Raw genomic sequence first — 25,156 nt, forward strand, 5'->3', positions numbered from 1 at the left:
AGAAAATTAGCCCAATTTTAGCATGTGTCGAGAAGTGTGGGCACAGCATACGGGATCAGAGCTACTGATTTAAGCTAGAATGGAAGACACAGGTGAGTTGACGACTTAAGAACAAATGAGAGGAGGAGGACATGAGGGAAGAGGGACCTGATTGTGAGAGCTTACAATCTAGTGGGAAGAAGTAGACAATATGTGTGTCAAACCCAGAAACGGTCAAAGTGAAGATTTCTTGAATCTCCACTTGGCTGATTTAATGAAAATTACTCAGCACTTAAACTACTGTTCAGCCATAAATTTTTTCTACAATTTCCAAAATTTACAGGAATATCAAGATTTTACTTTACAAGTAGTAGGACAAGTAGTCTTTGTTTTGGGTCACTGCTAGATGATGGTTGCCTAGCCTCTCAACTCCATAAACTATAGGCATATTAGTTTTTCCACAAGTGACTAGCACTTTCTTTTTTGTTTCTATACCGTCTGCCCCACAGTCAGTTTACACTTGACTGATTGATCGACTTGATATGCATCCATAGCAGAGGCATACTAAGCAAAGTATGCTACTCAGACCTCTGTCCAAACCCTAGTATAGTTGGCTCTGGAGGATATATAGGCTACCAAGCATGCACCTGCTTCAGAGACCAGCGCTCTAATGCCTCGCTTATGTGGGTGATTCTCAAAAAATGAACAGTTATAATTAACAAATAATGTGCACATTGTAATACAATTAAAATAAGAAAAATAAACACAGTATTAAAGATAATAAAAATCTGAAAGTTCTTTATATATCAACACAATAGACTATAACTCACTCCAGTTCCATAAGTTTTAGCAATGGTAATTTATAGAAGTCTACTTGAATATAAATTATCTTAATTGCAGCTAATTAACTGAAATACACATTTTCATATTTAATTAATAATATAAAAAAATACATTATTATTACAATTAATGTTACTGGAACTAATTATGTTCCCAATTTGGCAATCAACTCCATGTTCAAGTAGAATTTATGAAAGATCCCTCTAGGTGGCAGTGGATGCCATATTTTTTTTTCCAGCAGTTAAAGAAATGAAGTTGTGTTGTTTCCTGTTAGAGAAGTAAAACAGCAGTGATTGTGTGTTGCTTCGCTGGTAAAAGCCATTTTAATTGGAAAATTAGGTTTTGTTATCAATCAATTGATGCAAAATGTAAATGAAATAACATAAACCTTCAATTGATTTATGATAACATATGCTACATATAAAATTTCTAAGCAGCACCGTGTGTTTAACCTCACTTCATTAACTCCATGATCATCAAATTAATTCTATGTTCTGGACAAAAAGTTGATTAATTCCACAGAGTTGATGTTTATGTGATATCTGTGTAAAGAAAAGCTATAGTTATTCACTCAGTTTTCAATGTTTTGCCTGTAGGGAGAAGTACCTAGTGAAAATGTACATTAAAAGTTAACTTTAGATTGGGCAGCATATATGGAAAGAAAGTGATCCATATTTTTTATAATCAATCATTATAAGGTTTCCTATTGTAGAACACAGGTCTGCATTTTACACTTTTTTATCCCTTATGCCAGTTATATTTGGAGTTACAATAAAGGAAAATGGTGGTAGAATAACATTTTTATTACCAAATTAAACTGTGGTTACCAGTTATTTTGATATTATTGGTATATGATTTTTATGTTAACATGAAATGGGTTTATCATATTTTACTCACATTTGGGTATAAGCTAAGAGATATGAAATAAAACCCAGTATTTTGTTTTAGGCATAAAAATATAAAAAAAATTAAAGATATGGAAAATGAGTAACAAGACACAAAGGTAGGCATAAAAAAAGAGAGAGGCAGATAGACAGGAGGAGAATGTATTAATAATGATGCCCAGAATTGTACAAAGAAGCAAAACAGGTATAATAAGCGCAAAATGAGGGAAAAATAATAGAAATTTGCGCGAACAAAGGCAGAAACAGAAAATGTGAACAAACCTATAAATAATATAGAGAAAACCAAAAAGAAAGAAACAACATTTTTCAAGTTGCTTAGATGAAAACACTCCCACACTAAGCCCATCAGAGTCTCTGAACATTGAAGCTAGGAACACCACAAGCTCATGCGACAATAGAAAATCTTCTGGAAAGAAAAAATGTATGAAAAACAGACTAAAGACTTACAGAAAAATAAGTCAACCGTAAACAAACTAAAAAATCAATATAAAACTAGATTATTATTATTACTATTACTATTATTATTATTATTATGAAACAAAATTAAGAAAAAAACAACAGACTGTTAGTTCTCCCAGAACTAATTTGTAAAGCGAGGATAATTCTGTCACACTGATTGGAGGGAGTTGCCCTTTTCTTCACATCTTTCCCAGATTCCTCTAATCAATTGTGCAAGGGGTGCAACCAAAAAAACTTATATTCATTGTGACAGAGTCACTGGAAGAAGGCTAAATGGCAGAGGTATGTGTCCCAGGATTCCTGCCTTGTGCATTTTAAAACACCAGGGAAAATGAGTAGATGTGTTGGAAAAGCTTCCCACAGAGTGTTTCCATGTGGTAACAAACCATGGTAAGGGTCCCTGGTGTTATATATGGAGAAAGAGAAAGGTGGGCTCCATACATAACCCAGTCCGGGTCTTCTGGTCTGCCAGTCTCAAAAGAGACTGATCAGGAGCAGCACCTGTGAGGTGCCTGTGACAAGGCAGCTTGAATAGGCAAACAGTGTCTCAGACCTGGGGAGGAGGTGAGTTGCCTCCTGACACACTCTGCTTGTGGTGAGCAATAATATGTTGAGTGTGTGTTTGGACACAAGGTCCAACACCTGAGAGAGGGTCTTGCTAAAATGTATTAGCTAGTAGCCAGAAGGCTAGGATTTTGTTTATGTTTTGTTTTGTTTACAAGCTGTTGAATAAACTAGTTGTGGCTTTTAACCTGAAACCTCTGGACTTGTGTGGGTTACTACTGCTGTTCATCGCCATCTTCCCCCAAGAGATGGTATCTATTCCCCTGATGGTGTCACATATGGTAGAGAATTTGCTTGCAAAGATCTGCGCATTGTCAAGAATAGCAGCAGTTTGGGAGATACTGGCAGAAACCAGTTCTGTGTGGGTGTTTGGAAAGTTTAAAAGGGACAGACACAGTGGAAAAATACGTGCATGTTTTGTCATGTGGATAAAAGCAGCTAAAAATTGGAGTGTTTGTGCACAGCAACAGTGGGAAACAAACAACCACGTGGATGTGAGTAATAAATCCAGCTGTGAAATACTGTTTAAACGGATTTGCTGCGTGTATGACGATTTGAGAGGAGCTAAATGTTGTCAGTGAAAACTGGCTATTTGTGTTGGAAAAACAGAAGTGTATACAAAGACTAGTGAGCCACAGATAAAAGGAAAAGAAAGCAAGTGTTTTCATGGACTGAGTTTGTTAATTGCTCTAAAGCAGATTAAGACTGAGAAGAAAACACAAGTTTATGTTGCTGAAGTCTAGGAAATGTGTGTTTCTGCAAAGCACAAGTTGGATGTGGCCTGGGTCTGTGCATAAGCAAAAAGCAAGAGACTTTAAAGAATAAAAGTTTGAGATTTTATTTTGTCAGTGTAAAGTGGATGTTTCTGTGAGGTGCCTGTGAAAAGACAGCTAGAATATGCAATCAGTGTCTCAGATCTGGGGAGGAGGTGAGTTGCCTCCTGAGACACTCTGCTGTGGTGAGCAATAATATGTTGAGTGTGTGTTGGGACACAACACCTGAGAGAGGGTCTTGCTAAAATGTATTAGCTAGTAGCCAGACGGCTAGGATTTTGTTTATGTTTTGTTTACAAGCTGTTGAATAAACTAGTTGTGGCTTTTTACCTGAAACCTCTGGACTTGTGTAGTTTACTGCTGCTGTTCATCGCCATCTTCCCCCAGGAGATGGTACCTATTCCCCTGATGGTGTCACAGCATATATAAAGAAAGACTAGAAGTTGTTTTTCAAAATTGGTGCACAAAGATGCCTATAAATTCCTCAGTTAGAAGTATTCAATTTAGAACATCAAAAAATAAAATAAAATATAAGTTTTATTGACCATTTGAAATAGTAGATAAAAATAGCGAAATATGAAAGTGTACGTGAATAAAAAGGGATAAGTTAAAATGCTGGATGCACTAACTCTGAACTCCTAAATAGCTGTCAAGTAAAGGTTTACTAGATTGGTTAATATTATATTGTTCATTGTTAAACTGTTATAATAATCTTTCACTTATAAAGCCCCATCTTAGTCCAATCTAAAAGTTAACAAATAGCTACTATGTCCTATTTACTCCATAAGATAAGAGTGCACTTATATCTAGCTTCAGTAAGCTCTTGCAATCATATTTCTCATCTTATATATAGATTCCTGGTAGCAACTATTTTTCCACTAGTTGCCATTAAGCATGCTTCATATTGGGGGTGAATTGCTATCTACCTCCTAGTCGCTCCATACTAACTCTGGATTTAGGAAGCTGTATATCTATATTAAACATATTTTTGTATAGGCTCGAGTAGAGAGTGCATCCAGCGTTTCGCTATGCTTTATCAAAGGCATGCTTTGTCAAAGGCTTGCCTTTGACAAAGCAAAGGCAAAAAAAATAAAAAAAAATAAAATATTACTAATGTCTGATAGCAGGGAATATTCTAAAAATAGCAGAATAGGTGTCACACGCCGGTCCCATAGACAGGAACCGGCATTGTTACCTTCTGCATGAAAGCGGTGTTCGAGGTTACTAACTTCATTATCAAGGCATCATCTGTATTTGGTTCTGCGCATGTGCTACCTGTTACTCTCACTTATGACCTCCTACCTGTTCCTATTGGTTCTGAGTATTTTGGAGCGCTATTTAAACCTCCCATTACCCTCTGTTCAAATGCCTGTTCTTCGAGTTACTTATTCTCTATGGATTTGGCTTCCTGTGCTCTGACACTCCCGTTTATGCCTTGCTCATACGTCCTGGATCAGCTGGACTCCTCTCTGCTGTTGCTGTTAATCGAACTGCCTGTTGCACCTGTATTCATTACGTCTGCCCTGGAATCACCATCTACGAACCAACTAGTTCAACACCGCTGCTGCTTCTCCATTTGAACTGGCGCTGCACCAGCATCTTACCTGTTTTTCTGAATCACATTCACGGATCAGTTAAGCTCTAATTCTGTTACTCCTGTATATTAAACTGCTGTTAACGAACTGCCTGTTGCACCTGTACTCATTGCGGCTGCTCTGGAATCACTGTCTATGGATCAGCTAGCTCAACGCCTCTGCTCCTTCTATGCTAGAACTGCTGCTGTACCAATAACGCACCCATTGTTCTGAATCACCATTCATGGATCAGCTAAGTTCTATTTCTCCGTTACTTTCATATATTGAACTGTCGCTGTACCAGTAACTCACCTGTTGCTTGAATCATCATTTGTGGATCAGCTAAGGTCTATTCTATGTCTGCCTCTGTTTGAACTGCTGCTGTGTCAATGATTCGCCTGCTATGCTCCGAGTTATTACCTACGGATCAGCTAAGTTCTATTTCACCATTGTTCTTGTCTGAACTGCCGCTGTACCAGTGATTCACCTACTATATTCTGAATTACCACTTCGGACCAGCTAGTTCTATCTTTGTTTCTACTATCGTTGAACTGTTGCTGTATTAGTGATTCTCTGTAGTGACTTGAGTTATTATCTCTCTCCATTACTTTTTATATTGAACTTTTGATGCATCAGTGTTTCCTCTGCTGTTGTCCGGAGTTACCAATTACGGATCAGCTAGTTCTACCTCATTATCACTTTCATCTGAACTGTTGCTATATTAGCTATCCTGTTGTTGCCTTGGGTTACCGATTACGGAACAGCCAGTTCTATCTCATGATCAATTCCATTTGAACTTTTGCTGCATTTTTTATCTGTGATTGCTGTGTTACCATCTATGGATCAGCCAGCCCTAATCCGTTATCTCTGTGGTTCAACAGTACTGTATCTGTATTCATCTGCAGTAGTCCTGACATATCATCTATATCATGTTCCAGTATTGCCGTTATTTGTATTGCCACTGAATCAAAGACTATCAAGCTCTTGCTTCCAGGGTCTCTTTGACTGGCCGTTACCGTCCCCGTTGTGTCAAGCTCCACTGTGACTCTGCCAGCATTTACTCACGAGGCTGCGACCTGCGGGATAGGAGCAGTAAGTCCATACCCTCTTGCGGGGGTCACTGGCGAAAACCTCCTACTCGATAGACTCCGCGCTTCTGAGTGAGTTCTACTATTAGGCAGAGACAAGGGATCCACAAAATATTATTCAGATTTGTGACAATAGGGTTCCAGGGTGCAATGGTATGAGAGATGAAATTGTGTATTGGCAAATCAAGTGGATAAAATCTAATGTTTATTCACATAATATATATATGAACTGTTATATATTGAACACTGATCATGTATGTACAGGTTGAGGTAGCAAAATTCTGGCCAGAATAACAAAACCTGTAAAAACAAATGTAATCAGATTGGAGATGAACAAAGACAACACTCGTAGATGCAAAAACAAAAAACAAAAAAACAAATGTGTATGGAATGCAATGAGGATTTATCAGATAACAAAGAACAATTTGTTAAAAAATCCAAAATAGTATTAAATAGTGGAGATAAGACAAGGTTTAACCTTGTATAATATTGTACTCCTTGTTATGGTTCAAAGTGGTAGCAAAAAAGAGTGAAACAGTCTGAATAGGTAAAAAGTCAATGGAAGCTTTGTCCATACAAATGTCGCACGTGAATGGAATTTCAAGATGAATCTACTGAAACGGAGGAAATTTTCCAAGGAACACAATTGCAGAACTTACCGTTGTGAAGAGATGCAGCCTAATACTTAGGCTTAATTCATTGGAACACTGCTAGATACGGCTGCCGCCGGAAGCAGCTGATAGCCGGGTTTTTCATCATCGCTACAACAGACGACTGCGCAAGCACAACGATCTACACCTCACTTAGGGGCATATTTAAGAAATCACGGTAGTGCACTATCGTGCACTTACCATGGAAATCAGGTCCCAATGTGCCCTCCGCAAATTTATTAAAGGTGCATCGCAGCAGATATCATGGATATCTGCTGCTTTACACTCCTGATCGTTTTTGCGAGCAGTCACCATTCAACAGTATGGTGACTGCTCTGGCCGCAATCTAACAAGTCCCGAATAAACAAAGCTGAAGCTGGCGTACATTATCAAAATTGAAAGAATCCAATGCTGTTAGCTCTGCTCTGAAGAGCAGAGCTGGACAGCGCATGTGTGGAGGGATCACATGATCCCTCCCTGTCACGCACCGTTCGCTCTCTGCAACGATAGTTGCAGAGTGTCACGGGCACTAGGAGTCTTTACCCAGGGATCAGCAGGTGATGGACTTACCAGAGTAGTATAGATGGTAATATGGTACTCTGGTAGCGGGCTGATCACGGAACAGGAGACAGCTGATGGTAGAGAATGCTCGTGGAAAGTCTATGACTAGCAGCACTGGTAATATACAGGTAGTAGTACACGAGGAACTGAATGGACAAAGGAAACGTGAGGGTAGTCAGTGGTCTGCGGTAGCAAGTTGTACCACTGCTATAGTGAGGAGGAATGTCCAGCAGCAACGAGGAGGTGATGAGAGTCAGCGGTCTGCGTTTAGCAAGTTGTACCGCTGTCTATGTGAAGGAATGGAATCCAGGTGGAGGTATCCGGGAAGTCAGTGGTCTGCATTAGCAAGTTGTACCACTGCTATGTGAAAGGATACTAGAAACCGGTGACTCGGGAAACAGGGATCAGTGGTCTGCCACTAGCAAGTTGTACCACTGTATATATGTGAGGAGGAGCACGGGGAGAGAAATGCAATACAGAGTATACACGGGCACACTGAACTTGATCCCACGATGATATGCACAATATAGTAATGACTAAACAGCACTGCACAATAATACAAAGTCACAGGAACTATCCGGGCAAAAGGTAACACAGTCAAATGATGGCAATAGTCTCAGCGGATAGTAAACTCCAGGGGAGAACAACTCAGTCCAGCAAGATATGCAATACACTAGCACAGTCAATGAGAAGTATGCATACCGTGGTTCAGGAGCAGGCTGTCAGACAGGAGTGCAGAGATACCTGAACGGCTGGAGGCCGGCAGGATGCGAAGTCCCAGGAGGGTAGAAGCGGTAGTCAAGTAGGTGCAGCGCACAGGTAGGTAGACCAGCGGAGATGGGAACAAATACTCAGGAAGCCGTAGTATATAGGACTGGACACCTGGAGAACACTGAAGTGTAGAGATGGTCTAGACGAGATGAAAGCAGCGAGGCGTTGATCCGATGCAGACAGGTGAGTTGACACCGGCAGGAACACTGTAGAAGCACGGAGAGCGGATCAGCTGGCTGCAGACACGAATAGAACTGAAGGGTAGCGGCAAGCAGGATACTGCAGGTACATGGAGGCAGCGGATAGGAATCAGCAGGTGCAGTCTCGATGAAACACGGGAGAGTTGAGATGAGCTGGAACTGTTGAGCACGGAGACAGTGGATAGGAATCAGCTGGTGCAGTCTCAATGAAACACAGGAGAATTGAAGTGAGTTGATAACTGTAGTGCACGGAGGCAGTGGATAGGAATCAGCTAATACAGTCACGATGAAACACAGGAGAGTTGAAGTGAGTTGATAACTGTAGTGCACGGAGGCAGCGGATAGGAATCAGCTAATACAGTCATGATGAAACACAGGAGAGTTGAAGTGAGTTGATAACTGTAGTGCACGGAGGCAGCGGATAGGAATCAGCTAATACAGTCACAATGAAACACAGGAGAGTTGAAGTGGTCTGGAAACCACAGGAATCAGCAGAGCTGAATACACGAGGAAACACAGGAACACCTTCAGAGGCTCATGGGAATGAGACTCCAAGATCAGGCAACGAGGTATGGAACTCAGGTGCTTTAAATAGGGAGTGTTGCCTGATTAGCCAATTAACTAAAAGGAACATGAACTGAAGGTTAGAAAGGGCTGCACATGCGCAGACCCTCAGGATGGTGGACGGCCACGGTTCCTAAACACACGGGAAGAAGCACTCACAGTCTGGTGAGTGACACAGAGACAGAGCAGAGATCTTTGTGCGCATGTGCAGTTCTTTGAACATGCGCAATTGAAGGAAGAAGAGGAACAAAGAGGACCAGTAGGAGATCCGGAGACACCGCGTCCCGAAGAGAGGGGGTAAGTGTGATTTTTTTTATCACAGAAACAGCAGTTTTTTGGAACTGCTGTTTCTGTGTTCCATTTTTAATAAATTTGAGCAATACATCAATCCTTATCCATGCGATAAGGATTGAAAAGTATTTCTCGTTTTTCCCGATAAATGATAAATGTGCCCCTTAGACCTCTAAACTGCCAACGGACACAGCCCTCCTTCATTCTGGAGAGGTAAAAGGAGTTCCAGAGGAGTATACAGAGGGGATCACATCTATACAGCCCGATTAGGCTGCATCTCTTTACAACTGTAAGTTCTGCAATTGTGTTCCTTGGAGAATTTTCTCCGTTACAGTAGTTTCATGGTGAAATTCCATTCACAAGTGACATTTGTATGGGCAAAGCTTCAATTGACTTTTTATCTATTCAGACTGTTTCACTTTTTTTGGCTACCATTTTAGACCATAGCAAGTAGTATAATATTAGACAAGATTAGACCTTGTCTTATCTATACCATTTAATCCTATTTTGGATATTTTGACTTATTTTTCTTTGTTATCTGATGAATCCTCATTGCATGCCATCCACATTTGTTTTTGTTTTTTAGTTTTTTTGCATCTACGGGTGTTGTCTTTGTTCAACTCCAATCTGATTTGTTCATACAGGTTTTGTTATTCTGGCCAGAATTTTGCTACCCCAACCTGTACATGCATGATGAGTGTTCAATATACTGCATGAAATTTCATATATATATTATATGAAAAAACATTAGATTTTATCCACTTGATTTGCCATTACACAATTTCATCTCTCATATCATTGCGCCCTGGAACCCTATTCTGCTATTATTTTCTCCTCAGGCTATGGGGACCTGTCTCTGTTCCATTAGGTTCCATAGAGTGGCTGCATAGACACCCTTTAGGAAGCGCAGTGTTTCCACCATCTCTCCCTAATATTCTAAAAATAAATAGGTCTTTGGAGTAACTAAAGGATGTGATGAGTCATAAAATGCTGAGAAACATTGTTCATAACAAATAAACATGAACAGCTAAAGCTAAAGAAACCTTAACAAAAATGAAACTTTTCTTGAGCAAGATGAATATAAAAGGATATGCCCTGGAAAGAAAGATGCAATAACAAGAAATGGTAACAAGAAACAAGAGGTATCTTAATAAAAAAACATTTTTTTTATATATTTTTATTCAGATTTTTGTCAAAGAGAAACAGGACAGCATATGGTATGATACAACTCATAATAGTGTTAACAACAAGAGTTTATAATACCGGTAGGATATAGAACTCAGAGCCACTACAGAAGGAGTGGTCCTCACGTGTAGTCACATGTGGGTAAACGTGTGTCAATAGTATAATGGTTATGAGATATCAGGAGTACCATGAGGGGAAAAAGGAGAGGGGGGGGAGGAAAAGGAAATGTCTGACGATGAAAACAGAGAGGAGGAGGATAGTGGAGGAGGGAGTGTTAGTAGAGGTAAGAACAGAAAGGAAGGAAGGGAAAACGGGTCCTATCCGCTCAAAAACTTACTAAAATATCTATGTTTTCATTTTTTAAGAAGAGGAATGTGTGGCGGAAAAGTAATCTTGTCACCTATGCCATGTGGACAGAAATTTGTAAGGGTGATCATTAACTATACTAGTCATATGTTCTAGGTTAAATCTATACCAAACACTCTGAATTAGTTCAGGAATAGAAGGGCTCTCTGGTTGTTTCCATTTCCTGGCTATTAAGCATCTGGCTGCGGTCAGAATATGGCCCGGGAGTAACCACATTACTTTGTGGGTATCAGGAGGAAGTCGAGGGAGGAGAAAGTAAGAGAGATGGAATGGGGGTCTTAAACTAGTTATTTTATAAATAAGGTCAGATACCTGCTTCCAGAAAGGGATGATTTTTGGGCAGCTCCACCAAATATGGGACACGGAGCCACGCTGGCCACAGTTGCGCCAGCAGAGGTCAGAGGATGTTGGATAAATTGCTTTCAGTCTGGATGGGACTAAATACCAGCAGAATAATAGTTTGTAAGAATGTTCTTTTATCTGTGTACAGATAGAGGATTTGGCAACTGCCTCGCGAATCTCCGTTAATGTAACGGACTTACCTCTCCGCTGCTCCAGAAGCCACACTACCGCATCCAAGACCACGTGACCGCACCAGGAGGCGGTCACATGACCACAACCTAGAGGCGGGGATTTTGAATCCCTGTCAGGATAAAAACCTCACTCTGACACTCAGCAATACTTACCTGTTCCTGGCTCCTGCACTTCGTGGATTGCTGTTTTCCAGTCTCCAGTGTCTTCCTGTGTGCTGATCTCTGCCTGTTTGACTACCCTGGCTCTCCTATCCCTGTGTACCGACCCGGCTTGCTGACCATTCTTCTGTTCTTGTGACCCGTGTACCGAACCTGGCTTGTTGACTCCGAGTTGCCTTCTGATTCTGCCTGACTCCATTCCTGTGTACCGAACCGGCTTGTCTGACTCCGCTTCCCCCGCTCCACTCCGCTGTACTACATCTTGGGGCGAACCTGAGGACCGCGACCTGCGACTCCTGGCAGCGAAGCCCTCCCCACCATCGTTAGACTCCGCACCTCAGGTAAGCCAGCGCTAATCAAGATTAGTAGTAGAAGTATCCAGAATCTGTTACAGTTAATTCCTCAGGGTCCAAAGTCTCAGCCATCTCCTCCTCCCAGCGAAGCTAATGAGCCTCTTTGTCAGGCAAATTATCATTCATCAATAGAGAATAGAAAGTGGATATTAAGCCTTTAGATGACGTTATGTTCTTACAGGAGGTTTCAAGGGGAGAGGGATTGTGAGGAACCCGAGGGTCTATTAAGGTAGAGAAAATGTGCCGGATTTGCAGGTATTGGTAAAACACGGAGGTCGAGAGGTAAAAGCGCTTACGGAGATCAGCAAAGGTCGGGAAAAACCCCATTGGGACTATATCAGAGAGAAACAAAATATTCTGTTTTGTCCATTGGGAAAAAGATTTTGTATTGATACCCGGAGGGAAAGAGGGGTTATGCCACAGTGGAAACATCCGTTTCGGATTAGACAAAAGTTTAAAAGTGCGGGTGCAATATTTCCATATTTCTAAGGAGAAGCGAACTGTTGCGGGAAGAGTGTGGAGAGGCAGAAGGTCTTTAGGGCCTAGCCAAAATAAGATACTGGGGGATAGCATCTGAAGAAGGTCTGCTTCCGTGTCAACCCAAAGCCTGGTCCGCGGAAGGAAATGAGAGAGAACTGCTTGGGTGAGATGAGACGCCAAGTAGTATTTATGGAGGCAGGGAAGCCCTAAGCCACCGTTACGAGCATGACAAAAGAGAGCTTTGAGACGAACTCTTGGACGCCGGCCGGACCATACAAAATGTGAGATGCTTGCCTGGAGGTCTTTGAGAGAAGGTGATGGGACACGCAAAGGTAGGGTCTGAAAGAGATACAGAATTCTTGGCAGAATATTCATCTTAACTGAGGCCACTCTACCTATCCAAGAAATATATTTCAGGGACCAGGATTTAAGGTCACGCTTCAGGGCGGTTACTAGAGGGGGAAAGTTGGTAGTGAAAAGACGATCATAAGTTTTGGTAAGATAAACCCCTAGGTACTTAATGTGATGAGGCTGCCAATGAAATTTGAAGGTATTTTGCAAGTGTATTTGAACGTTTGGAGGGAGGTTGAGGTATAGAGCCTCAGTCTTATCAAAGTTGATTTTAAAGTTTGAAAAGAGACCATATTCATTAATTTCAGCTAAAACAGATGGAACAGAGACATGAGGGTTTGTAAGGGTGAGAAGCACGTCGTCTGCATACAGGGCTAGTTTGGAAGATCTTAAGCCTGTGGATATACCAGAGATGTTGGGGTTGAGGCGAATTTTGGAGGCAAGAGGTTCCATCATAAGAGCAAAGAGAAGGGGAGAGAGGGGGCATCCCTGTCTGGTACCATTCCGAATTGAGAAAGCCACTGAAGAACATCCATTGGCCAGAACCATTGCTGATGGGTTGAAATAGAGGGAGGCAATTCCATTAACAAAGGAGCCCTAAATGTTCGCTACTTTGAGGACCTCACGCATGAAGGGCCATGAAACCCGGTCAAAGGCTTTTTCAGCGTCAAGCGCGAGAACCAGAGCTGGAGTTTTGAGCTTATTTGAAGCATGGATCAAGTTGATGATTTTCCTAGTATTATCGGCCGCTTGTCAGTTGGGGATGAACCCTACCTGGTCCGGGTGGACCAAGGAGGGGATCACCCCGGCCAAGTGATTTGCTAGAATCTTCGCAAAAAGTTTTAGGTCTATATTTAGCAATGAAATTGGACGATAACTTGAACAAAGGCTAGGATCCTTTCCTTCCTTCGGCATGACCAATATGTTAGCTCTGGCTGTGGCGCTGTCGAACTTTTGGCCCGAAAGAATTGAGTTAAAGAGGCATAGGAGCATGGGTGAGAGGACAGGCAGCAGTTTTTTGTAATATAGGGCTGTAAGACCGTCTGGGCCTGGGGCGGACGCATTTCTCAGGGATTTAACTGTATCTTTCAATTCGTCTGCGTATTTTTCATGACTAAAAGCAGATGATTGTGATTCACTAAGCACGGGGAGACGACATGAATTCAAAAATATTTTGATTCGAAGTTTGAGGTCTTTAGGGGGGGCGTGTCAGAGTCCAGGTTGAATAATTTGGAGTAGAATTCCTGGAAACGGTTAGCTATCTTTTGTGGGTCAAATATCTTACTGCCAGAGGCATCCTGAATATGGATGATTCTGTTGCGGGTCCGTTTGGCTCGCAAACTACGAGCCAAGAGAGCGTCAGCTTTGTTTCCTTTCTCGTAGAATCTTTGGCGAAGCCACTTCAGTGTGTTGGCCGCTTTACTAGATAAAAGTTGTTGAAGTTGAGCTTTAACAGCCAGGATTTTGAGATAAGTTTTGCGTTTCGGGTAACGTTGAAGCTTTTTGGTTACAGAAACAAGCTCCGTTTCAAGATCCTGAATGCGCGCTATATGGATTTTTCTCTGGGCTGAGGACATGCTAATTAAGAGGCCTCGGATGGTGGCTTTATGAGCCTCCCATAGAATTGAGTGCAAGATATTTGGGGAAGAGTTGAAGGTCTTGAAATCCTCTATTGCCTGCAACACTTTTTGTGAGTTTTCCATTTTGGAAACGAGGGTGTCATGCATGCACCAGGACCGATGGGGGCGGACTGAAGGAAGAATATCAAGATCGAGAGACCGCTGCATGGTCTGACCAGGTGACTGGAGTTATATCTGAAGAGTGCAAAGAAGGAGTGGCGGATTTATCTGTGATAATCATGTCTATGCGGGTATAGACGTTGTGAGGGACAGAAAAGTGTGTGTATGCACGAACAGAAGAATTCAGGACACGCCAAGAATCATAAAGATCATACAGCTTAATTAACGAGCAGAGATGGCGAGAGTCTCTAGAGGTCCACAGAGAGGAGGGAGACGGTGGCGAACAATCTAGTTTGGCATCCAACGTAACATTAAAGTCACCACCCAAAATGATGTGCCCTTTGGCTGATTGGGAGAGTTTAGCAAAGAAGTCTGAAAAGAAGGATCCCTGTCCCACATTTGGAGCATAGAGAGTCATTATGGTTATAGGCGTTTGGGAGATAGAGCCAATCAAAATCGTATATTTGCCTTGATCATCTGTTATTGTGGAATGTACAGTTAATGGAACTGACTGGTGGACTAGGATAGCAGTGCCACTAGTTTTGCGAGGAAAGGTGGAATAGAATGCATGTGGGAAGGTTCTATTTGTGAGACTTGGGTGCGAGTGTGTGAAATGCGTTTCCTGCAGGAGGACTATGTGAGCCTTAAGGCATTTTAACTCTTGAATCGCCATGGTGCGTTTCTGTGGGGCATTCAAACCATTAACGTTTAAAGATATTATCTTGATAGTCATGGTGGGTGTAGAAAAGAACAGCTTGATGAGACGAGTCTAAGAACTAGACAAAGAGGGGAAAGTGGAAAAGATGTTAGTATGAAAGTGGTGGGAAGGGAAGGAAAGGGACCGGAGATGGGAGTCCCAAGCTCTGGATTAGAACAAGGTGGGTGACACATCCTGTGTGTCAGTGGGGCTCGTGGGGGTCGTGACTGGCAGGCAAAGTGACAGTCAGGGGTGAATGCAAACTAACCAACTTGTTAAGTTAGGAGGGGGGGAGCATAATGAACCTTGGGGAAAGGATCGTAATCCGAAAGGACACATTAAGGGCAGTGCCATGTCCAGGGGGAGGTCCCAGGTCTAAATCCAGAAACTCCATTCGGACAATGGCATATCATTTGACCTGGGATGAAAATATATCAGATATAATATAATGTGGGGGAACAACCAGAATAATGAACAGTATAACGAAGAGGATTGAGGTCTATATAAAAGTGGGGGTGGGGGGTCTCCCGCCAGGTAAGTAAACAATGGGGTGTGTTTATATTTTCTAAGGACAAGGGACAATAAAGGAGGAAATCCGAATACAGGGTGGACACCGCTATAGTAACGTGTTTTAAATCAGCGGTGCCTAAAGGAAGAATTAACTGGAGTTCTAGAGTGGTGTGCATCTCTAATGACAGTAATAAGGTAACACTATCCTATCGAGCATAAACTTATCAAAATAGTGTAAATTAAGGAGGACTCAAAATATGCACGTAAACAACAGAATACATCATAGTGAAGAGTCATTAAGCAGAAGTGTTACAACAGTCTGAACATAACATGTAACTATGGGTAAGTGAAGGGTACTAAAGCCTAGGTACATAAAAGTTGCACCCCAAGAAAGGGACCAGAGAAGCCACACATATTAAACAGGAACTATGTGGCTTGGAACTGGTCTCCGGGCAAGCACATGTTCTCTGAAGTAGGGAGAAAATACAGATAGCAAAAGAACATGATCTTGTCACAATAGTGTAAACCGGGAAGGACCCAGCCGGGGTGCATAGGCGATTCCCAGTGTACACCACCGTGAAGAACCCTTAAGCGGTAATATTATAGCTGTCCGCCAATGACATGGGGAAGTAAACACCATTAAGTGAAAATGATATACCAGACTGAACATGACATGAAAAATCTAATTTATATTAACAGAAACAATTTCTCAGGAGAATACTTTTAAGCAGAGACATCTGAGGTGGAAACCGTTGCTTGGAGCAGGCGAATGTATGAGTTCATGATCAGCGCTGATTCGGGAGTCTGGAAAACCTGCAGTAGAAAGCAGAGAGAAAAAGAAAGAAAAGAGAAAAGAAGGGAAAACACATAACAGAGATTTGTTGATGGGGGCGGAAGCCCGGCGAGGAGACCCAAAAGCAGATTAGGCTGTAGACCAAGTAGGTGAAGGAGCTCTCCGCGGGAGGGGAGAGCTGTTTGCAGGCAGGGAAGAAGCAGTCATCGGGATGCCCAGCTTCTCCAGCATTGAGAGACCTTCTTCATGAGTCTTAATCCTGTGGGAGGAGCCATTATGAGTAACCTGTAGAGAAAAGGGAAAGCCCCAGCGGTATCGGATGCGATGGTTTCTGAGGGCTTTCGTGATGGTGATCAGGTTGCAGCGTTTCCTTAAGGGAAAGGAGCTAAATCCTGAAAAATCTGGATGTTATGACCCGAGTAAGACACAGCTGGAGTATTACGAGTCGCGGCTATAAATTGTTCTTTGACAGTGTAATAATGAAATCTCATCACCACGTCCCTGGGTGGTTGGTCCGCAGGGGGTTTGGCACGCAGGGCTCTATGAGCACGGTCCAGTAGAAAGTCAGAAGAAGGAGTGTCAGGCAGGCATTGGCGGAGAAGACCCTCTAAATATTTAGTAGAGATGGGCGGGTCCGGTTCCCAAAGAACCGAACCCACCCGAACTTTGGATATCCGAGTACGGAGCTGAGTAGCTCGGTACTCTCCCGCCCGCTCCGAATCCAAATCGAGGCCGAACGTCATTGTGACGTCGTCCGATCTCGTGTCTCGGTTCTCGCGATACTTCAAGATTATAAATACATGCCTCCACAGCAATCCATCGCCATTTGAAAGAGGAAAAGAGCAGGGTGTAGTCACAGGCTGATTAGAGCAGGGACAGAGAATACAATATTCTTATTCCAATTGCTGTAACAAAAATCGCTAGAGAAGAGAGGAGGATAGAGGTTTATATTTTTGTAATATTTGGCACTCCCCAGTGCTTTTGGGGTGTCCCCCCTAATTGTGCATAAATATTTCTGGCTGTCAAAAGTCATATCTGTCAGCAGTATCTACCAACTAATTTTTAGCACTCCCCAGTGCTTTTGGGGTGTCCCCCCTAATTGTGCATAAATATTTCTGGCTGTCAAAAGTCATATCTGTCAGCAGTATCTACCAAATAATTTTTAGCACTCCCGAGTGCTTTTGTGGTGTCCCCCCTAATTGTGCATAAATATTTCTGGCTGTCAAAAGTCATATCTGTCAGCAGTATCTACCAACTAATTTTTAGCACTCCCCAGTGCTTTTGGGGTGTCCCCCCTAATTGTGCATAAATATTTCTGGCTGTCAAAAGTCATATCTGTCAGCAGTATCTACCAAATAATTGTTAGCACTCCCCAGTGCTTTTGGTGTGTCCCCCATAATTGTGCAGAAATATTTCTGGCTGTCAAAAGTCATATTTGTCAGCAGTATCTTACCAAATAAATTTTACCACTACAAGTGCTTTGCGCTCAGAAAGGATTCAAAGCAGTCCACATATGATCATAAAGAGCAACCAGGTTCTGTCACCAGTCCTGATGTTAGTGTTTCCATCTGGGCAAGGCGATATCAAACTACAGAGTGTTTCGAAATCAGTCCGAAAAACAAAATCAAATTTTTTTTTTAACTGTGTTGAAGCGGAAAAGAAGTGTTACTGAGCAAAAGTTAAGTGCTGATAATTTTTTTTTGCCAACATGCCATTCTACACACGTAGTGGCAAAGAGAGAATGAGGTCTTCACCTTTGGCTATTAGTGGCAGATCCCAAAAAGTTACCGAGCCTACAATCGGTGCACAACTACTGTTACGCGTCAAAGCCGAGCTGCAAGATAACAGTAAGGCATTAGAGGATAATGTTTGCTTTGCTTCAGAAATGACACCAAACCCTGTGGAGAGTCCATCCAACAGTGGTATGTCTAATCGGGAGCATTCTCTTAGTGTACCCATAAAGAAGGGCCCTTTCAGCAGTTCTGCTGATGTGTACCTGAACAGCCCGAGTGTAGCCGGTGATACACAAATTGAGGATGCCTCTTTGGAAATAGAAGAGGATGAGGGGGAGATTTATGGAGGTGATGAGGGCGCTAATGAGGATGTTGATGATTATGATGCAGACAGATACAAAATTGCCTTTCTCAATTTCTATTTATATTTGAATTTCTAGTTCTACAGTCTATGCAGGCTGCTTTTTTCATATTCAACTACAAGTGGAGGGCGGGGGGGGGGGCATAAATAGCCACCAAAGTACCGTGGTCCATTTAATTTTACTTTCTAGTTCTACAGTCCGTGCAGGCTGCTTTTTTTATATTCAACTACAAGTGGAGGGTGGGGGGGGGGGATAGATAGCCACCAAAGTACCGTGGTCTATTTAATTTTACTTTCTAGCTCCACAGTCTGTGCAGGCTGCTTTTTTAATATTCAACTACAAGTGTAGGGTGTAATATACACCCAAAGACGATGGCTACATTGCCAATCATCAAAGATGGAGGAGGTAGACAACCAGGTTTGACTGTATAATTTGCAGACAAGTGTTCGCATTAAGGACGGCCTACCAGGGATTAAACTGTTTTTTTTCTTTAATTTATTAGCTTTAGAATTACCTCACTTATCTAAGAAACTGGTGGAGCACTATATTAAGTTTGTTTTAGACCAAAAATTTTTTATTTTTTTCAAAAATAGCAAAACAAAACCCAACAAAACCAAAACCAAAACACGCAAGGGCGGTTTTGCAGAACCAAAACCAAAACCAAAACACGAAGGTAATCCAGATCCAAAACCAAAACCTTATCATTATCATTGAGCTCCGAAATATTTTTAAGGCGGATGTTGTTGCGTCTTGTCCGATTCTCAACATCTTCATTGTGATCTTGCATATCTGAGATAGATTGACGCATTTCTGCGAGTTGTTGGTCGACCGCTTTTTGATGGGAGCAGATATCATCTACTTTGCGTTCAAATGAATCTGTGCGGTTACCAAGGGCAAGAACCTCAGCCTTAATACCTTGAATGACCGCCCTCATCTCAGATTGTATGGTGGTTTGAATTATTTTCAACAGCTCTGGTGTGGAGCAAATTACATTTGAGGGTTGGGACTCCTCTTGGAGGTATTCGCTTGTGTTCTGTCTTTGCGGGTAAACATGACAGGCTGGATGGCCTTTTTCGGTTTGTGAGACATGGCTCAGGAAGCAGATGAAAAACCGATGAGGCACCACACAAAAGTAGAACAATATGCCCAAGGCGAGATGGTAGCATATGATCCTCAAGGTTCAAGGGTGGAGTCTAGTTACTCCATGTTAAGTGGGTTTTTTGCAAAGAGAAATGTAAAAGGACACTGCGTTTCTGCGTTGTCTTGTTTAAGGATTGTAGCACTAGAATATATGAGTGAGCAGTAAAATGTTATGTGGAGCCACTAGGTGGCGTCATAGGCCAAAACACAGTTCTGAAGTCCTAAAAACCAGAGCAATTTACTCTGGAATGTCAGAAAGTTTTATCCGACACAGAGAGAGACTGGCCTCAGAACATCAAAGATGGTGCCCAAGTCAGGGGCAGTGGCGGGAAGACACAGTGAGAAGCTGGCAGTCAGTGCCACTTAATCCAGAGAGCTGCATGGAGAGAGCGGAGCCAGTTAGGAAGTATTAATAATGAACTCCTGTATGGCTGATAGGTGTGGGGAAGAATACAGCACAGGGTCTTCGTGGCAGAACCTCCAAGGGGCAGCAGATGGCAATGTCCTGGAGGAAGTTTATGTGGTTACCTCTTGGAGGACAGTACCACCCGCGGAGACGCCATTTAGCAGGCAGGGGCCAGGAACACTGTAGTGCGGCGGGTGGCTGTGAGAGAGCTCCGGCCGCGGATGATAAGGCTAACGGTGACGTCACCGTTGGCAGGTCCGCGCTCCAAACGGGTCCCCGCCGTCCAGGGGGGTTCTGGAGTCTCCTCTTGCAGGTAAGGGGGTTAGGTGAAGGGTTTTTGTGGTCGAAATCCAGTGAGCCAATTCGGAGCTCTTGCCAGGTGCTGCCGTTCACGATGGCTGCCAGGCCACGCCCCGGTATCTAAATAATTTATAGTAATTAATAATGCATAGTTCATTTAGCTAGTGAATTAGAAAGCACGCTACCTAAATTCATGATCCATGTAAATAACGTCTCTCACCCAACAAAATTTGTCACCAAACTCTGCAGTTATGCACAACGACTTCTGTGAATTTTTTTTCCAAAGAAATACAGTCATTCCATTTTGGTGGTTCATAGGAGCAGGTCAGCATGCACACTGTTATGGCTTACTACAAGAATTACATATCTCAATCACATGAGTATACCAATATTTCAATGCAAAAAAATCACTCCTTAAACATCTGAGTAATGCAGCCAAAGCTGTGATAGTTGTTTATTGGAGGTCCCCTGCTCCTCCATCTCTAAAGGATTGTAAAGCAAGAATTGACTTGTACATGGTGAAGGATGATCTCTCCTAGTCCAGACGTGATTGTTTCACAGATTATGCCTCAATATGGGCTACTTGGTTGGATGTACGATAACCCTAAAAATGCACTATTGTTCATAGTCTGCATATACAGTTATGTGTTCTGTTGAAGTACTAGGAGAAAATAGTGTAGTTGAAGGGAACAACGTAACATCAGAGGAAACATGTGCTAACAATTAGACTTGGAGCAGCTTATGTTCTATGATTCCTGGACCCTAGAATGTAAATCCTTATATGATGTGTATAGTCATACATAAAAAAAATTTTTGCCATTTCTAAATTACTTTATCACCTGTAAGATACATGCACATTTTGCATTATGATGTATATTTTTATGCATATATTTATGCCAATATTGTTTAAAGTAGAATTATTATCATCACCTGATTTTATTGCAGTTAAGTCTATGAACACATATCTTTGTTCTCTGCTACTGTTTTGCACCAGTATGTTGCCTGCACAAATACAACAAGCCTGCTTTTTCGGTAGCATCATGATACTGGGCAGGATCAAACAAAATGTTATTATAATATCTTAATTACTATTAAGAGAGGAGACCACACTTTAAAAGCACTAGTCATAAGAATTAACAATCCCTATGATATCCTGTTTACAACATTTCTTATATGAATTAGCTAAACATATGTGATATATCTAAATGGGCCATAGCAAATATACATGATTAAGGGCCTGATTCATTAAGGATCTTAAATGGAGATGATCCTTATTTCAGTCTCCTGGACAAAACCATGTTACAATGCAAGGGGTGCAAATGAGTGTTCTGTTTTGCACATAAGTTAAATACTGACTGTTTTTTCATGTAACACACACATATCAACTTTAAATTTCAGTGTACAAATAAGCTATTAGGTATTTGTGTGGTACATGAAAAAACAGTCAGTATTTAATGAGCAAAACAGAACACTCATTTGCACCCCTTGCATTGTAACATGGTTTTGTCCAGGAGACTGAAATAAGGATCCTCTTCATTTAAGATCCTTAATGAATCAGGCCCTTAAGTCTTTAAAACAAAAGGTTTAATGAATCCAAAATCATGGTTATCTTTAATAGTGCACTACAATTTTCTCATTTAGCTAATATTTGCAATATTTTATCAGCTGTATTTGTTGTGAATTGTCATGCGTGCTATTTACTAACCATTCACCTGAAGGATGTGTGTCTGGTAGAGGTCATCATAGCCATAAGCATGGCAAGTGTAATTGCCCATATGAATGGTTGTTACCTTGGTGATGTATAAAGAATTATCTTCTCCAAAATCCTGCAAACAGAAAACAACACAGCAGCTGTTATTTTTGAAGCAAGGTTTAGAAAGTGAAAGCTGACATCTGATTGGTTGATATTGAAGACTTTTTTCGCACATTTCACCATATTATCTTGCATAAACCCATATTTATGGAAGCTAAAAAAATGTAATCTGCACTGGGTGTAATGTTATCCATGGGAGCTAATACTTGATATTTATCCTCACCCAGTTAAATATAAATACCGGGAGTTGCACTCTACCACTTTTATATTTGACTCAATAGAAAAGAAAGAAAAATAAATGTGTTCAATAGAGGCACTCCATGGTTGTGTCCATTAGCAAATACAATATTTAATATTTATTATTTACCATACTTGCCAACAGACTCCCACATTTTGTATGAGTCTCATGGAGTCCCGGGAGAGTATGGCAATCTCCTGCATCGGGCATAATTTGGTCCAAATCGCCACGATTCACCGGGAATCGCAGCATTTGGCCCCGCCCCCACTGTAAAATGACGCATTTTGCGTCATTGCGTCACGGCATGCCCACCTTCCTACTGCAGCTCCCGGATCATACTTGCCATAAGTTGGCAAGTATGTTATTTATACATTATATTTACATTCAAATGCAATCCTGGAGATTCCTGATCTGTGAGCAACAAAATATTAAAAAGAAAAGGTGAATAATGTGAATCTGATAAATTCTGAAAGAGTGTGAATTAAATTGTTGCATAAACTGTCTCTTCATAATTTACACATATCTTTATTTACGATAATAGCCAATCTTCATGATTCCTTTCATAAAGTGATTGTATATAGAAATATCTTACGATATTATTACTACCTATAGACTGATATAAATATCCTAGTATTTATAGGGTATTTTTTAGCTCTGGGCTTAGAGGCCAGTTTATCATAGATTGAGGTAATTATTTTCAGTCACTGCAAAATCTACACCAATCAGCCACAACATAGAAACAACCTGTCTAATATTGTGTAGGTCATTCTTGTGCCGCCAAAACCGCTCTGATCCGTTGAGGCATGGACTCCACAAGATCTCTGAAGGTGTACTGTCGTATCTGCCGCCCAGACATTAGCAGCAGATCATTTAAGTGTCGAAGTGGGACCTCCATGGCTCAGATTTTTTTTTCCAGCACATCCCACAGATGCTTGATCTGATTGAGATCTGAGGGCAAGTCAGCACCTTGTAATCTTTGTCACGTTCCTCTAACCATTTCTGTAAAAGTTTTGCAGTGTGGCAGGGTGCATTGTCCTGCTGAAATAGGCCAACTCCATCAAGGAATACCATTATCATGAAGGGGTGTACTTGGTCTGCAACAATGTTTAAGTAGGTGTTATGTGTCAAAATAACATCCACATGAATGCCAGTACCAAAGGATTTCCAGTGGAACATTGCCCAGAGCATCACACTGCCTCTACCTGCATGCCTTCTGCCCATAGTGTATCCTGTGCCATCTCTTCCCCAGTTAAATGACACACATGCACACGACTATCCACATGATGTAAAATGAAATGTGATTCATCAGACCAGGCCACCTTCTTCCATTGCTCCATGTTCCAGTTCTGGCATTCATGTGCCCATAGTAGACACTTTCAGTGGGGACAGGAGTCAGCATGGGCACTCTTACCGGTCTGCAGCTACAAAGTCCCATATGCAGCAACCAGCGATGCACTGTGTGTTCTGGCACCTTTATATCGTAGCCAGCATTAACTTTTTCAGCAATTTGTGCTACAGTAGCTCTTTTGTGGGATTGGCCCAGACGGGCTAGCATTCACTTCCCATGTGCATCAATCTGTCTTTGGCATCTATGACACTGTTACCAGCTCACCAGTTTTCCTTCCATGGACCACTTTACTTGGCACTAACCAATGCATACCGGTTTGGAGATGCTATGACCCAGTCGTCTAGCTATCACAATTTGGCCCTTGTCAAAGTCGATCAGATTTTTACGCTTGACCATTTTTCTTGTTTCCAACGAATCAATTTCAAAAACTGACTGTTCACTTGCTGTCCAATATATCCCACTCCTTGACAAGTGCCATTATAACGAGATAATCAATGTTATTAACTTCACTTTACAGTGGATTTAATGTTGTGGCTGATAGATGTATATGCAGCTACATTGATGGTCAGACACATACACACCAATCTTTCATTTTAGAAATAGTTGTGGTATTCTTGAGTCTTTTATCCTCAGACTCAGCATATTTGTTAAAATATACAGAAAACCTGTGGTATATATACTTATACTTTATTTATAAGTTCCAAACAAGCAGAGGTTAGCAGGTATAAATACAATGGCGAATACTCTTGTATCGCCGTTTCACAAGGCAAATGTTGTGCTCCAGCGAGAGACACATCAGCGTTCACAGTCGTATGCTTCCCTTAGTCACATTATAAACTTTTTGTTTTTAATATTTTGCTGCTTACATAACAGGAATGTACAGGATTGAATTTTAATGTATAAATAATAAAGATTAAATATTCTTTTTCTAAAGAATGCATGCAAAGAGTGTCCATATTGAACACACTCCTGTTTCTTTCTTTTCTACAAACCCATAATTGCCAACTTTAGGTATATCCTCTCAAGGACCTCACAGTAGGGAGTTGAATTACAATACTGGTGGGAGTTGCCGCATCATCTGATTGAATGCCAAAATTATAGGATTTACGTCGTATTGTGTCATAGAGATTCCCATCCAGCAGTATGCAGAAGAATTGCCTGCTCTCCCGGGAATCCAGGAGACCTACCCGGAATTCGGGAGTTTCCTAGACATTCGGGGAGAGTGAGCAAGTATGTATAAACCTCTTTGTTTGCAATCTTGCAATTTTTATCTTAATTATATATATATATATATATATATATATATATATATGGCAATATACAGCGAAAGCAGGGAAGTAGAGTAAGACATTTGTGCAGTAATGCACCTAGAGTGAAGACTTATGTATGAAAAGCAATAGTTTAAATTTGGTTAAACTTACATGATCTGAA

At 41.5% G+C, this 25,156-nt stretch overlaps 1 protein-coding gene across 1 annotated transcript in view; it reads right to left on the reverse strand.

The window, feature by feature from the left end:
• The window catches only part of FSTL4 (follistatin like 4), a 1,520,806-nt gene that overhangs the window by 244,071 nt on the left and 1,251,579 nt on the right, over positions 1-25,156 (reverse strand). The window contains exon 8 of the mRNA XM_075209744.1: positions 22,032-22,152. Within this exon, the coding sequence (XP_075065845.1) occupies positions 22,032-22,152 (121 nt within the window). The remainder of the gene's footprint in view (positions 1-22,031; positions 22,153-25,156) is intronic.

Source organism: Mixophyes fleayi, chromosome 4 (genome assembly GCF_038048845.1).
Source record: "Mixophyes fleayi isolate aMixFle1 chromosome 4, aMixFle1.hap1, whole genome shotgun sequence".
Lineage (NCBI taxonomy): Eukaryota > Metazoa > Chordata > Amphibia > Anura > Limnodynastidae > Mixophyes > Mixophyes fleayi.